This window comes from Festucalex cinctus, chromosome 4 (assembly GCF_051991245.1).
Source record: "Festucalex cinctus isolate MCC-2025b chromosome 4, RoL_Fcin_1.0, whole genome shotgun sequence".
In the NCBI taxonomy this organism is placed as follows: domain Eukaryota; kingdom Metazoa; phylum Chordata; class Actinopteri; order Syngnathiformes; family Syngnathidae; genus Festucalex; species Festucalex cinctus.
Window position 1 is genome coordinate 4,760,862 of NC_135414.1, and position 13,600 is coordinate 4,774,461.

General features: G+C 39.4%; 1 protein-coding gene across 1 annotated transcript in view; it reads right to left on the reverse strand.

The window, feature by feature from the left end:
• Positions 1–13,600, reverse strand: part of pde3b (phosphodiesterase 3B) — a 171,627-nt gene that overhangs the window by 115,002 nt on the left and 43,025 nt on the right. Inside the window, exons 2-4 of the mRNA XM_077518328.1 lie at positions 10,247–10,297; positions 8,313–8,561; positions 4,398–4,543 (exon numbers count right to left, since the gene is read on the reverse strand). Of these exons, the coding sequence (XP_077374454.1) occupies positions 4,398–4,543; positions 8,313–8,561; positions 10,247–10,297 (446 nt within the window). The remainder of the gene's footprint in view (positions 1–4,397; positions 4,544–8,312; positions 8,562–10,246; positions 10,298–13,600) is intronic.

Consider the following 13,600-nt stretch of genomic DNA (forward strand, 5'->3'; position numbering starts at 1 on the left):
TGCGCAAAGTCCTGGGGCAGCCAACATTTCATATGTATTTTTTATTTGAAATATCAACATCCACAATTAGAATTCAATCTAATCACAACATAGTGGGAACAAGTAGAAATAGAAATGAAAGTTAATTCTAATTATTTTGCATACATGTACAACACGATTAAATAATTCAATGGGTATATTATTAGGTACAGAATACAGAATATGTGGAGGATCTTAAGAAGATTGTGGAGACCATGTGTCAGGGGGCCAATCTGGATGAGGACTAGGGGTGTGCTCCAAAAATCGATACGGCAATATATCGTTGCGGGCCTCATTACAATACACGTATCGATACGCAGGCGTCAGAATCGATATTGCTCGTTAACTTTAAATAAGCAGTCAACGTTTACCTTTGCAGCTTGCATTGTACCTAAGAAATAATAACCATCAGAGTCTTTGAAGTTAATTGCCTTCAATTAATGCAAAAAAGCTCACCAGTGATTGGACACTGTGTCTTACTAAGAAAAATTAAAGAAGAGGAAGATTATCAACATTTATTTACTTATAAACTTAACATGGCACATGTATCTTAATGCACCAATTTTCCTATATTTTGTTTAAAAAATAAAATAGAATGTGTTACATGAAAAAAAAATGCTGTTTTTATTTCCCCAAATATTTCAAGTAAGCAAGTAATTTTAGAGCTGTAATTTTAATACTTTGATATTTTTATTCATATCGGCTCATGCCTATTAATAATTTTTCCCGGTGTGTCTGTGAAAACTGCTCCTTGCTCTGCAGTGTGTACATATTTCTACCAGGCATGCCACTTGATGGTAAACCAGAAGAGCTACTAACAAAAACATTTTTGTCATCCAGCATAATAAACATATCATTTAGTATACATATGACTGTTATTATAAAATGTAAGTAAATGAATGTGAAATATCGGGATACGTATCGCCTTGAAGATCAAGTATTGGGATACATATGTATCGCGATACGCATCGTATCGTGACCCCTGTATCGTGATACGTATAGTATCGTGAGGTTGGCGGCAATACCCAGCCCTAATGAGGACACACTCCTTGAAAGCTGCCGCTGGACCAGGAAATGCAGAACGAAGGCCGACCACTGTGTGCAGACTTTCAGAAGCGAGACTAGGCAGAGGCTGTGCGGTCATACAATTTGACTTTACTTACCGTTAACTTTTTCAGTGGAGTAATAGCTGAGTTTTAGACATGACAATTTCAGACTCAGATATTGGATTTTGTGACCAATTGTAGGAAGCGTACTGAGCTACTGCCTTTCGATATTTTTTTTTATTTTTTATTTTTGTGGGAGATGAATCACTGGATAGTTTGACTGACGACTCGCAAGATGCAATTTGTACATTTGTAAAATAAAATTGTAAATTTATAGGCATAGCTGATTGTTCTCTATTTGTTCATTTATAATTTGGATGAAAAGAAAAAGGCATGTATTTTTTTTGTATAATTGCATTTATTTATATCATATTTCGTGGTATCCTTTGTAGTCATTCGATGGAAATGTTCTCCTTTTTACTGACACTACACAAGAAGGAATCGGTAAGCGGTCTGCAAGACTTCCACACTGAGGCAGACCGCTTTGAACGTCCAGTGATGGGTGATGCACTGGTTCTGCTGCGCTCCGGACTCTGACAGCAAACGCTCTCCTTCACTGTTGCCATTGCTACACAATTACCACAGGAACACCTGCAAAGCACAAGCAACACCCCCCCCACCCCCCCCAGCCATTTATAACATTTCATTTGGTCATTATTTGAGAATTACTTGGATTATGTATTTCAAGCACTTTAGGAGAAAAAAAAGTGTCATGCATCTGACTGGTATGAGGTCAATCTAATTTCCAAAATGCATGTTGTAAACTTTTTCCATTGTGAATTGAGTCTCACAGTGGTTGGCATGTGCCAATGTAAAAGGGGCAGTGGTGGCTTCACTTCTTAGGACAGCGAGTAAGTAGCATTTAGTTTATGGTTTGCATTTTAAGATGGATAAGTTCTATTTTGCTACTACCAATATAAATGAGCTTTTTACTATAACAAGCATAATAATTTGAGTGTATTGGACTAAATACCAAGCTACATTTTGGCCACAAAGCATTTGCTATTTCGCCCATACAAAAATATAAACAGCATTGTTAGTCCATAATTTCCTTTTAAAAGGAAGAGTAAGATTTACCATTCTGTGTTCTGGAGCCTGCCGATGTCGTCCTCTACCTCGGCAGTTTGAAACTGGTCACAGCCACCTTCAATGTAACGCAGACGACCAGACACAGTTGCACCAGCACCTTCATCAAGAAAAGGCTCAAACCGATACAGCTGGACACATTCCTGGGCTGAAATATCTTCGTCTGAAGACTGCTTGTGTAGTCGGGGATGTCAAATTCCAACTCTACACTTGATAGCGAGTCAGAAAGCCCCTTACTATCCGTGTAGTTCTCCATATCCTCGTATTGTTTTCGCCAACTTCCGTACTCGCGGTGACGTCACGAGTGTCCAGGCTCGAAAAAAGGGGGCGTCGCCAGTAAGGTGCCATGTTTTGGAAATTCAAGATAAATATCTCATTTTTACAAGCACTTGTCATTGCGTTTTTAACACACTAATCATTGAAATCATATTATTTGTACTTGTACTCTTTTTTAAAAAAAATAAAAAATACTTTTAGGGTGACTTTTTTTCGTGTCCCATACACTTTAAATGTAGCTGTGGTAAAGACGTGGGAAATTTCGTAAAGGTTGGTCAGATGTAACCTAGATGAAGGTGGCTTAAAGGTGACATACAAGCACCTTTCCTAAACATTACTGTAGTAGAATTTGAATGCTCCTATCTTCCAAGTACTTCGGGTCGTCTCGTTTAGAAAGGATTGGGAAGGAAATTCCGAGGCAAAAACAGGAACCTGAAGTGGCCCTTGGCTTATGCTCAGATGATAAATGACATCACAAATGTCAATAACAATATGCCCTGTATTTTAAAAATTAAGGTGTGGGGGGTTAAAATAAAAATAAAATAAATAAATAAATAAAAATAATAATATTAATAATAATAATAAATAAATAAAATAAATTAAAAAAAAAAAAAAAAAAAAAAGACCTAACGTAAAAATCAGCTCTCGACCAAACTGAAAAAAGCCGAGCATACCTGAACGCGACTCACTCGGGAGAAAAAGCCGAGCATACCTGAACGCGACTCACTCGGGAGCCGAGCTCGAATGCCCAGGATGCTTCCTCCGTAGCACATTCGTGTTCAAAGTTCGTTCGGAGCAGACATGTTCATTGTTATTTATGCAAATCTGACTTTTTTTTTTAAGTTTTGCATCGTGTATTAGCCCCATATATATATATATATATATATATATATATATATATATATATATATATATATATATATATATATATATATATATATATATATATATTTATACATGTGTTTGTGTGCCCCATCTGCACAACAATTGATAAACTTATTATCTTAGTGATAATTTATTATTATTATTATTATTTAGGTAGTCACGCATTCAATATTTATAGAAAGAAGAGGCAACGACACAATATGGGAACCACATCTTTGTTTTATAACAGACATCTGTTGCCGTGCCTGGTATAGGTTCAAATACAAATGAAATTCTCAGTTAACATAGAATATGAACACTGTAATTAAAATTAATTCAGCTCAAAATGATTGTTGTAAGATGGAAACCCTCACACACACTTATTTCGGATTGGTGGTTAACTTTTCTTGATATCATTTATTTGGAATTATCGATGGCACAAATCAATAATGCAAAACAGCAAAAATATTTTAGAGTGAGACAGCTCAGCAAATAGAAGTCAAACTAGGTATAGGGATTTAATTTTACCTGTTTGCAATGACTATAATAACTTACTTTTCTCCTATATACTGTTTTTTTCTGTCTTCTTTTTTTTTTTAAATGTACAAATTTTTGTTACAAGCTACAATATATGGCGTTCTTGTTGCTGCTATTGTTTTTGTTGATGTTTTTCTTTTCTTTCCCTCTTTCTTTCTACTTTTGTTTTTTAAGGTCCATGGGTTGGGTTTGGATTAGGTCAGAAGATTATATGGTAAATTGTTGAAATGTCTGTTTAGTGTTATGTATGTTTTGTTTTCATTGTATATCTCACGGCTGGTATTGCTTACAAAAAATATAATACAAATAAAACATTTGATCACAAAAAAAAATTGTTCATCTCGAGCACACCAGTGACACCACAAAAGAATCAATGCAAATTTTCATTACAGATGTGATGGATTATAAGGAATTTAGAAAAAGTGGAGCAGCTGCAAAAAGAGTGTTTTGTTTGGGTGTGCAGAAATGTGGCTGTGTGACAAGAGCAAAGCCTACGTGTTGTGCTGATACCTAATCAAGTTGAGGTCAGGGTGGGATCTCTTGCCGGTGTTACGTTCCCACCGTGGCGAAAGTGTGTCGAGAGGAGGCAGCACAGAAGAGGAGGTAGAACTCCGCCTGGGCTGAGGAGTAGGGAGGCTGTTTCTGCTGCTCAAACCCTGTGGGAGTAAATCATGTTTACTATGAACACATACTACATCAATGTAACTATATAACTTTGATTATATGTTGCCTTTATTGTGACAAAAGCTACCTCCACACTTTTTGTCATCTTACGTATCACTAGAGTTGGGCCAAAACCAAAACCTCATAAGTCACAATTTGGGAAATTTAATATTTAGTCCACATGTGGGTGTAATAATAATAATAATAATAATAATAATAATAATAATAATATTACTAATAGTAATAATATCATCATCATCATTATCATTATTATTATTATTACCAACTCTTAACCAATCAAAAAGTGTTGAAAATGGCTTAATCTCTTTGAGGATGCAATGTTAATGGTTGAATAAACATGACGTTTTTGGGGTCTCATGAAAAGTGATGACTTTGGTGGTATAGTACAAGATTTTGGCACGGCGCCAGCGATATTACAGTAAAACTTGTCAACAGAGTGATTTATATACAGGGTTCTTGCAGGAATCACTCAGTGAAATTTTAGGCCTTTTTTAGACCACTATGAGAAAAATTTTAGACTAACTTCACGACCGACTGAAGACCCCTTAAAAAAAAAAAAAAAAGGCGGGGGGTTCACATATTTGTTTCTTAAAACCATGTCAACTTGCAGGGCTCTACACTAACTTTTCCACTACTAGCACTGGTGCGAGTAACATTTTTAGTTGCTCGCACAGCACAGGATTTGGTCGCACCATTTTTTGTGGAGGTGTATCATGACCTTAGGCATACGCAACTCGATATATTTGCAAAATATTTGATTGGAACACGAGTTTTGCCTGTAACAGCAGTGGCTATCAAAACATAGGATTCATTTAAATATTCAAAACTTATAGTGAAATCTGTTGCTTGTAGACGTTAATCTTAAAACACTACAAATTTTTACGGTATCTTCAAACGTGTTAAAACACAACAACAAAAATGTCTTCTATATTTTCATATATTGAATCAATTATTTAAATAGACCGCAACAAAGGGCTGGGCGATAGGACTGAAAAATGTATCAGTTTAAATATTTATTAGTCGTTATTGACAGTTATAATAGTTTTTTTTTCTATTCAAAATAAGGATCAGGAAAACAAAAGGCTGAATTTAAAATATAAATATTTAACCTTTAAAAAGACACAAACAATATGTGCACAGTGTGAAGTATTTCAGAAACATAAAAATTTGAGACATGAAATAAACCTACCGTCCCTGCCAAAAGAAATATGAAGCCACCTTATGGAACAATACATCTATCAAACACATTTTAACCACTTAATATACCCAAAAAATATTGCCTTTTTATCAACAATTTTTGTTTTTCTTTTGCCATGACATTTATTTTTGGTTAATGTATGACGCCTTTTTTTTTTTTTTTTTTTTTTTTTTTTTTAAATCTGAGACACGATGATGACCACGGAATCACTGCTGTTTTGTGTTGTTGCTGTGGTTCATTTTGAGTTTAATGACGTCATTGCGGGTCTCAGTTCTCCTATCTGCTTACCATGCTAGTTGTGTACATTGACAGTGGGGAAAAAAAAAAAAAAAAAAAAAAAAAAAAAAGGGGGACGCTTGCGATATGCTTTTATCTTAGCTGGTGTGTTGGCTGTGGGACATACCTGTGTGAAGTTTGAATCCATGCGTTGGATCGTCACGGGAGTTATTGTTTTGAGTCGCGCGCAGTACCAACATACAAGTGCACCGAGAGGACTCGAAAGCCAAGGGAAATACCGAGATGTACGGCACCGGCTTCTGCTACTGTCTGTTTGCACTTGCTGCGCGCGCGCACACACTATCCTGTGCCGTAAATTCGTCGTTCACCACCCGGCCCGTTTGTATTTGACCCGGGAGTGTTAGCTTGACATGTTGAGCTCGGGATGTCCGCAGAAAGCAACAACGATAATTCCTCCCCCTCCTGTTGTCGTATCTAGCGGCAAAACAAGCCCCCGCCCTCGTCACATCTCACTTGCACCGCCCCACGTACCTTAGCTCCCGCCCGCTCGAACTACAATGCAAACGCACCCCCTCAAATGTCTCCTTCACTTTGAGCACGCAAATAACAGAAACAACGCAACACGCACATTTTTTTTTTGTTCTTTCTTTTTCTTTCTTTCTACAGAGCAGACACTTCTCGGAATGTAAGGAACGGATGTAAGAATTTTAGACTTGGGTAAATTACATTTTAGACCTAGGATAAAAATATGGCTGTTTTTTAAGACATTTTAGGCCTAAAATTTAACTTTCTGAATTTTAGACTTTTTAAGACTTTTTAAGACCCCACGGGAACCCAGTATATATCATGACTTAAGTTAAGCCCTTACATATGCCCACAAGAAATGAGTCCTTCCACAGTGAATAGCTTCATTTAGCATAATTTACAGGATGAACAAGCATATCTTTTGGGTAAGCCAACATTATTTTGTGCAAAAGAAGAAATGCTAGGCGAATGACAATAGAAGCGTTCAAGTGCAGTGAGGAATGCACAGACACAGTACATTGCTGGCGTTGGGCCAAACCTCCAAAACTGTCACTGGAGACCCCAAAAATTGCGTGCTTGTTCAAACTTTAACATTGTATCGTCAAAGAGAGCAAGCCATTTTTCAACACTTTAGATAGGTCAATGTTTCGTTAAAATGCCAAAAATACAGATTCTTGAAAAAATATTAAATTCAGCAAATTGTGACTTGTGAGGTTTCGGCCCGAGGCCAGCGATATATTGAGGCAACCAAATGTTTTCAAACTACTCGGTTAGGCGATATTAGCTATGTACCAAGAGGATTATGCAAAAACTACAGTATGTAACCAATTTCCAAACTTACAGCGAGGTGGTGCACGAAGCAAGAAGATCAGGATAAGGATATGGTGTGATTTTTTTTATTTTTTTTATTATTTTTTTTTAAACAGTTCACACCGGATGCAGCTGCGGTGCGGCTGCGGTGCGTTCCGGCGACACATCCAATTAGATTCCATTCATTCGAATGGTGCAATTTACACCGCTTGCGTGTGCGTTGCGTGTCGACTACGTCTCAGCTGCGGCGTGCCGCAGCCCTTCCGCAATGATAGACCTATTTTCTATTTTTGCCGGATGCCGCATCGGTAGGTCTCCGGCAAATTGCAAGCTAGCACAAAACACATCGAGTGGGACAGGAAGACCGACACAGTTTCAAAATAAAATTCCGGTTACCTTTCAAAATAAAACACTCACCAGCTCCTATTTCGCAAGCATGTTAGCAAAACGTGATGTGGGCATAGCCGGGCCTGGAGTCAACATGCGAGGTGCTTGTTCACGGTTTAGACACCCGCGAACATGGATGAGGAGAGGTTTATATTGGAGGTAGAAAGCCACAAAATAATAAAAGTCCACCTCTCTTTCTGCTTCTCTGTTGAGCAGACTTTCGGTGTGTTTGTCGTTGTTTTTAATGCCACATGATCGCGAGCGGTCACGCGAGACACGGCGGGAAGTGGTCGGCGACGGAGCTGCGACAGCTGTACGGAGCCGGTGTGAGTTGGTCAAAAAATTGACGTATCCGGAGCACGCGGTCAAGACGCACCGCACCGCAGCCGCACCGCACACGGCGGTTAATTGAGGCCAAGGGGGGCAGTGATCTGACTACCATCACCGATGATAGTAAGTAGACTGTGCGGGAAAGGATTTTGTCAAATTAAAATATATTTATAATTGTTCTACTGATTTGGGTGTGCACTCTATTCAAAGCCATTCTACTTATGATAATACATTTTCCTAATGGGTATACCCACCTTAATGGTTTTGCGTTCACTCCTCTCTACTGAGTCATCCACCTCTCCACAGGGGTAAAAGCCGGGAAAAGGGGTGAAAGGGTTGACCCGGGGGCGGCACGACCCTGAGAAGGTCCCCATGAGGTTGGAGACGCTGTGCAGGGTTGAGATGTTGTGGGGCGACAAGGACGAGTCCATCAACAGCTCTGACACCAGGTTCCTAGCCTCGTTGATGACTGACAGGTCGACGCCATTGCCACTCACCGCGCCCTGACATGCATTTAGGGGAGGAGAGTCAAGGCAACATCAGACATCTACGACAATGCATACGTGTCAAGAAGAAGACACAACACGTTTCAATCCATAAGTCCCATTGTGCAATGTGCATGTAATCATCTCTATACTTGAGACTGATCATTGTTAATTAAAGGCGCTGTCTGCCAGTTTCACTCTGGAAAAGGCACTTTTTAAATACAGGATTTAAACAATCAAACTACTTCTCAATTTACAGATCAGGGCTTGTCTTCATTTCTGGTGGTGAGTTTGTCCTAAACCCGCACCCCCCCAGCCTGTATTTTGCCATTTTGTGTTTGTTTTGTAAACAGCGGGACGTTTCTGTGGAAAGACCGTGTTTACACCCCTCCAGCCAATCGCAGAGGGAGGGAGGGGCGGGGGGGGGGGGTCGCAAACGGGGCCGGGCGAACTGTCGGCTGCGTGACGTCACTCCTGCGGCAATTTGAAAGCATGCGCAGATTTTTTATATATATATATTTTTTTTACTCACTCATTCACACCTGTAATAATCTGTGAGTGAGTGAGTGAAAGGAAAAAAAAATAATCCGTGCATGCTTTCAAATTGCCGCGGGAGTGACGTCACGCACCTGACACGTTCGCCCGGCCCGTTTGCGACACCCCCAATACTGCAATAATTCAGTTGATTTGTAATGATTCCAGAATGTATGGCATTTTTGCTTATTTAATTGCATTACAGAAAATAATGGACTTTACCACAATATTCTAATTTTCTGAGACAGTCCTGTATATTCTTCAAACAATAGTGTCTGCATACACTGTATTTGCTTTTTGTTGAATATGCTAATTCCACACCAAGTACATACTGGCCTCTCCTTTATCATTCATTCATCCATTCATCCATTCATCCATCCATCCAACCATCCAACCATCCATCCATTTATTTCTGAACAGCTTGCTCCTCACAAGGGTCGTGGGGTGTTGGAGCCTATTCCAGCTGGTTATGGGCAGCAGGCGTGGTACACCCTGAACTGGTTCCCAGCCAATCGCAGGGCACACAGAGACGAACAACCGTCCACACACACAAGCACACCTAGGGACAATTCGGAGCGCCCAATTAACCTGCCATAACCCGGAGAAGACCCACACAGGCACGGGGAGAAAATGTAAACTCCACTCAGGGAGGCCGGAGCTTGGATTCAAACCCGAGTCATCAGTACTGGGAGGCGGATGTGCTAACCACTCAATCCACTGTGCCGCCCCCTTTATTATTCTTATTATTATGTTTTTTTTTTAAATAGTAGTAGTCTCTACATGTGACACACAAAGTACTTTTACTTTTTTGTTTTAAGCTTTCAGTTGTAAAAAATACACAGGAAGAATATGAATTTCATCTCTTGGTGTAACCCCAAATTGTCCTATAATAAATCGATAAAACCGGAAGAGAATGGGACTTTGAGCCGAGGGAGGAAATTCTTTGACAGAGTAAACAAATAGTTCCTAGATGAGCGGGAATGTCAGCATGTGATAAAATGTGGCCAGTCAACAATGTCAAGGTCATTATGCACCAGCCTTGTGCTTCGTGTGTGCAAGAGTAAAAGTACCAGTAACTGGTGACTTGACGGAGCTGACACCATCTCTTATTAAGGTCATTAAGCATGTTTGATACTGTATTTGTATGTGTAATGAGAGGCATGACTGACCTGATACTGTGGTTTGTACCAGTGTTTCAAATCCCAGTCCCACAGGATCATCTGAAAAGGAGAGTCAAACATTTATAATTATTAAGTGGATGTTAGCAGGTAGCATAACCTTTACAAGCTAAAATAAATGCTATATTGCAGATTTTCACAGTTAAGCACTGGAAAGTCAGCGTTAAGATAACTTTCTGTTAGTCCATTCTTCTTCTTATCCAAATACACAGTGCAACATGAGTTTACATGAAGGATTTGATGCATGGCACGATACAATTCACACAGCAGGTATGCTAATGCATGCTGCCATACTAAAACCAGACTGAGGAAGAAAAATAAACCACTAAAACCACAGCAGTGCCTCTACAATTGTGCTATGGGATCTTATCTGGTGGCAACTACGTCAATCGGTCGCATTTCCATGCTATCTGTTGGTAACCAAACAGTGCTTGCACTCCAGAACAGAATACAGTCAGACTTAGAGCAGGTTGCGTAACACAACACCTCTGGGCCTCAAATGACCCAATCTGCTGTCTAGATTATGACTAACTTGATGTAGAAATCTCCATGTAATGTAATGCTCAAACTTTGTCGTCAAAACACATGCGCTTATCAGGTTTTGCTTGCTGTGAATGGCAAACTAAAGTTTTCTGAGATGAAAAAAAGCATTTGGCTCATTCTAGAGTTGGAGGACATTTTCTGTTCCCCAACATGGAATTTCAAATAATCCGTCCACAAGATACAGAAACATACAAGTACAACTGTTGTGTAACTGTGGTAAAGGGTGATTCCTAAATAATATTTAAATCACAAATATCCTTTGAGCCCCCTTGAAAGGGTTTTTCATTCGGCAATTCCCCACAGCGGCGCTGTACAGTCTGTTTGTCAGGTACTCATTCACTCCCAGCCATTTTCACTGAAGCAACCCCCTTCGCTTACGGTTGTTTTACTGGATTTTGACTGATTTTCCAAGGTCCACAGAATATTGTGTTCTATTGCTATAAAAACATGGAACATATCAAAAGAAAGATTAGTCTCTTCTTTCATTAGGAAAAAAAAAATATTATTGATTTGTTGCCGTTTTGCACCAATTAGCATTAGAATACAGCTAAGTGTCATCATTATTAACAAATCTGTTTAGAACTGTGGATAAAACCGCTTTGTTGCAACATGGCCCTGGTTGATCTCTTATACTCTGCTGTCACCTACTGGCCGTTTTTGTAATAACTACCATTGCTTCAACCATTCTCTGCAGTTCTGGGGCTGCATCAAAGCCTGTATGCTCTAGCATAAAAACAAACAAACAAACAAACATATAAATACGTCTCTGGGAGACAAAACATTTAAAACAGAACTTATTTATATGTTTTAGGAGCCAATTAGTTAAATCAAAACCAATTTTCCAATTCAAATCGCTTTTCATTACAAGCCTAACAGCAATTAGGCTAGTTCACTTGTGTCCATTATTTCACAAAAAAAGAAAGAAAGAAAAAAAAAAACGGTTGTTAGAAAGGACAGTGGACCAAAGAGGTTATCGCGTACCTTGTAATTCTGATGACCTTATTACTATATGACCCAGAAAGGAAACTGGTGCCATTATTACCACCTAGTGTTGTTCCGATACCGATACTGGTATCGGCAGAGGTGCCGATAATGCATTAAAACAGTGGTATCGGTATCGGTGACTACTCACAAGTAACATGCCGATACCATTAATTCCAAAGCTAATATAGGATTTTGGATGCAGCATCTTGTCTTGGTCGTGCACGACATTCACTGATATGTGACATGATCACTGCATGCCAATCTAAGATATCCTATTGGCCCTTGAATGCTGTGAACCAATGGCAGGACAGCTTTTTCATGTTGAGGAAAAAAAAAACCTTGGGTATCGGTATCGGACAATACTGTAAAGCTGGGTATCGGTATCGGGGGCCAAAGAAACGGTATCGGAACAACACTATTACCACCTATGTCACAACATACAGCTTAGTGTATGTGCTGGAAAAAAATGGAGGGAGAGATCTCTCAATGAACAGGAGATATTTTCTTCAGCGATGTTATGACAACATGGAATGGTGGTGTAGATGAGGTGACAGCCAACTAAGCTGTTCTCACATGCCAAAATGCTTGCATAACAACAATACAATACAATACTTCTCACAGCAAACACATTTGCGTGCACAAGGACATACTTGCATTCTGAAATCACTGGAAGCAAAAATGTCAACACCACTAATTGATGCATTTGCCTCTCACCACCTGCGTTTATGCATTTAATCAACATAAAAAAAATGGATCACAGTGACAGTGGAACATGAAAAACATCACAAATATGCTGGCCTTCAAGCACAAAGGGGGAAAATGTAGGACATTGGTGGGGAGGTGGGGGCGTGGGGGGCACTCAACATGAGAGCAGTCATAAATATCTCTTAACAGGACTCAATAAACTTGTGCAAGTTATAAGCGGGTCGGCTAGTTGCACCTGTGTGTCATATTAGCGAAGCTGTAGCACGGTGGTGTGAGAGAACGGACCTTGCTCAAACTGATAAAAACATGCTAACTAGAGCGTGTGTGCACGGGAGGGTGGGCCAGAGAAAAGCTATCAATGGCAGGCAGGACATTTGTATGGAGGAGGTTGACTGTGCTGACGTCAGCCAGCGCACTGATAATGAGGACAGAGCTCTGGCTGCCAAGACACGCACAGCCACAGGAAGGGGGGAAAAAAATGATATGGAAGCGAACATAGAAAATGACGAGAGGTCTGCAGTTTGTGCCCATGTGTTTTCCTGTTCCACAAGACTGAGTACAGAAAATGGCTAACTGGGCCTAATTTGGCCAGTTTCACTTAGGGGTGTACTCACTTTTGTTCCCTGAAGTTTAGACATAATGGCTTTGCTGACTTTTGGGGGATAGTACATTTACACTGTTATATAACCTGTAAACTGGCTACCTTACATCTTAAAGTGACGCCGCCTCATTCTCGATAATTGTTTATTTTGGATTGCTGACATGTTTTCTGATGTCCATACTTTTTCTTAAATTTACAAACAATGTTCAATTCAATAAAATGAGACTCTAAGGTCGAACATAATTTGCTCTGAGTCAGTTCATTCAGATTTGAAAAATCCCCAGGAGATTAATGACATTCTAAGCATCTAACTGTCACCATCCCATCAGCAAAACTTTAGTATTTGGACAGGAAATGCTTTAAGAAACATCATAACATGTTCATCAGTACAAGTAGAACATTAAATCTAATGGGGAAAAAAGCTTCACTCTTTAATGACCAATGAGAAGTGTGTAAGTGTAATAAAGTAGCATTGTAAATGTGCAACACTTATCTTTTAAATAATATCAAAC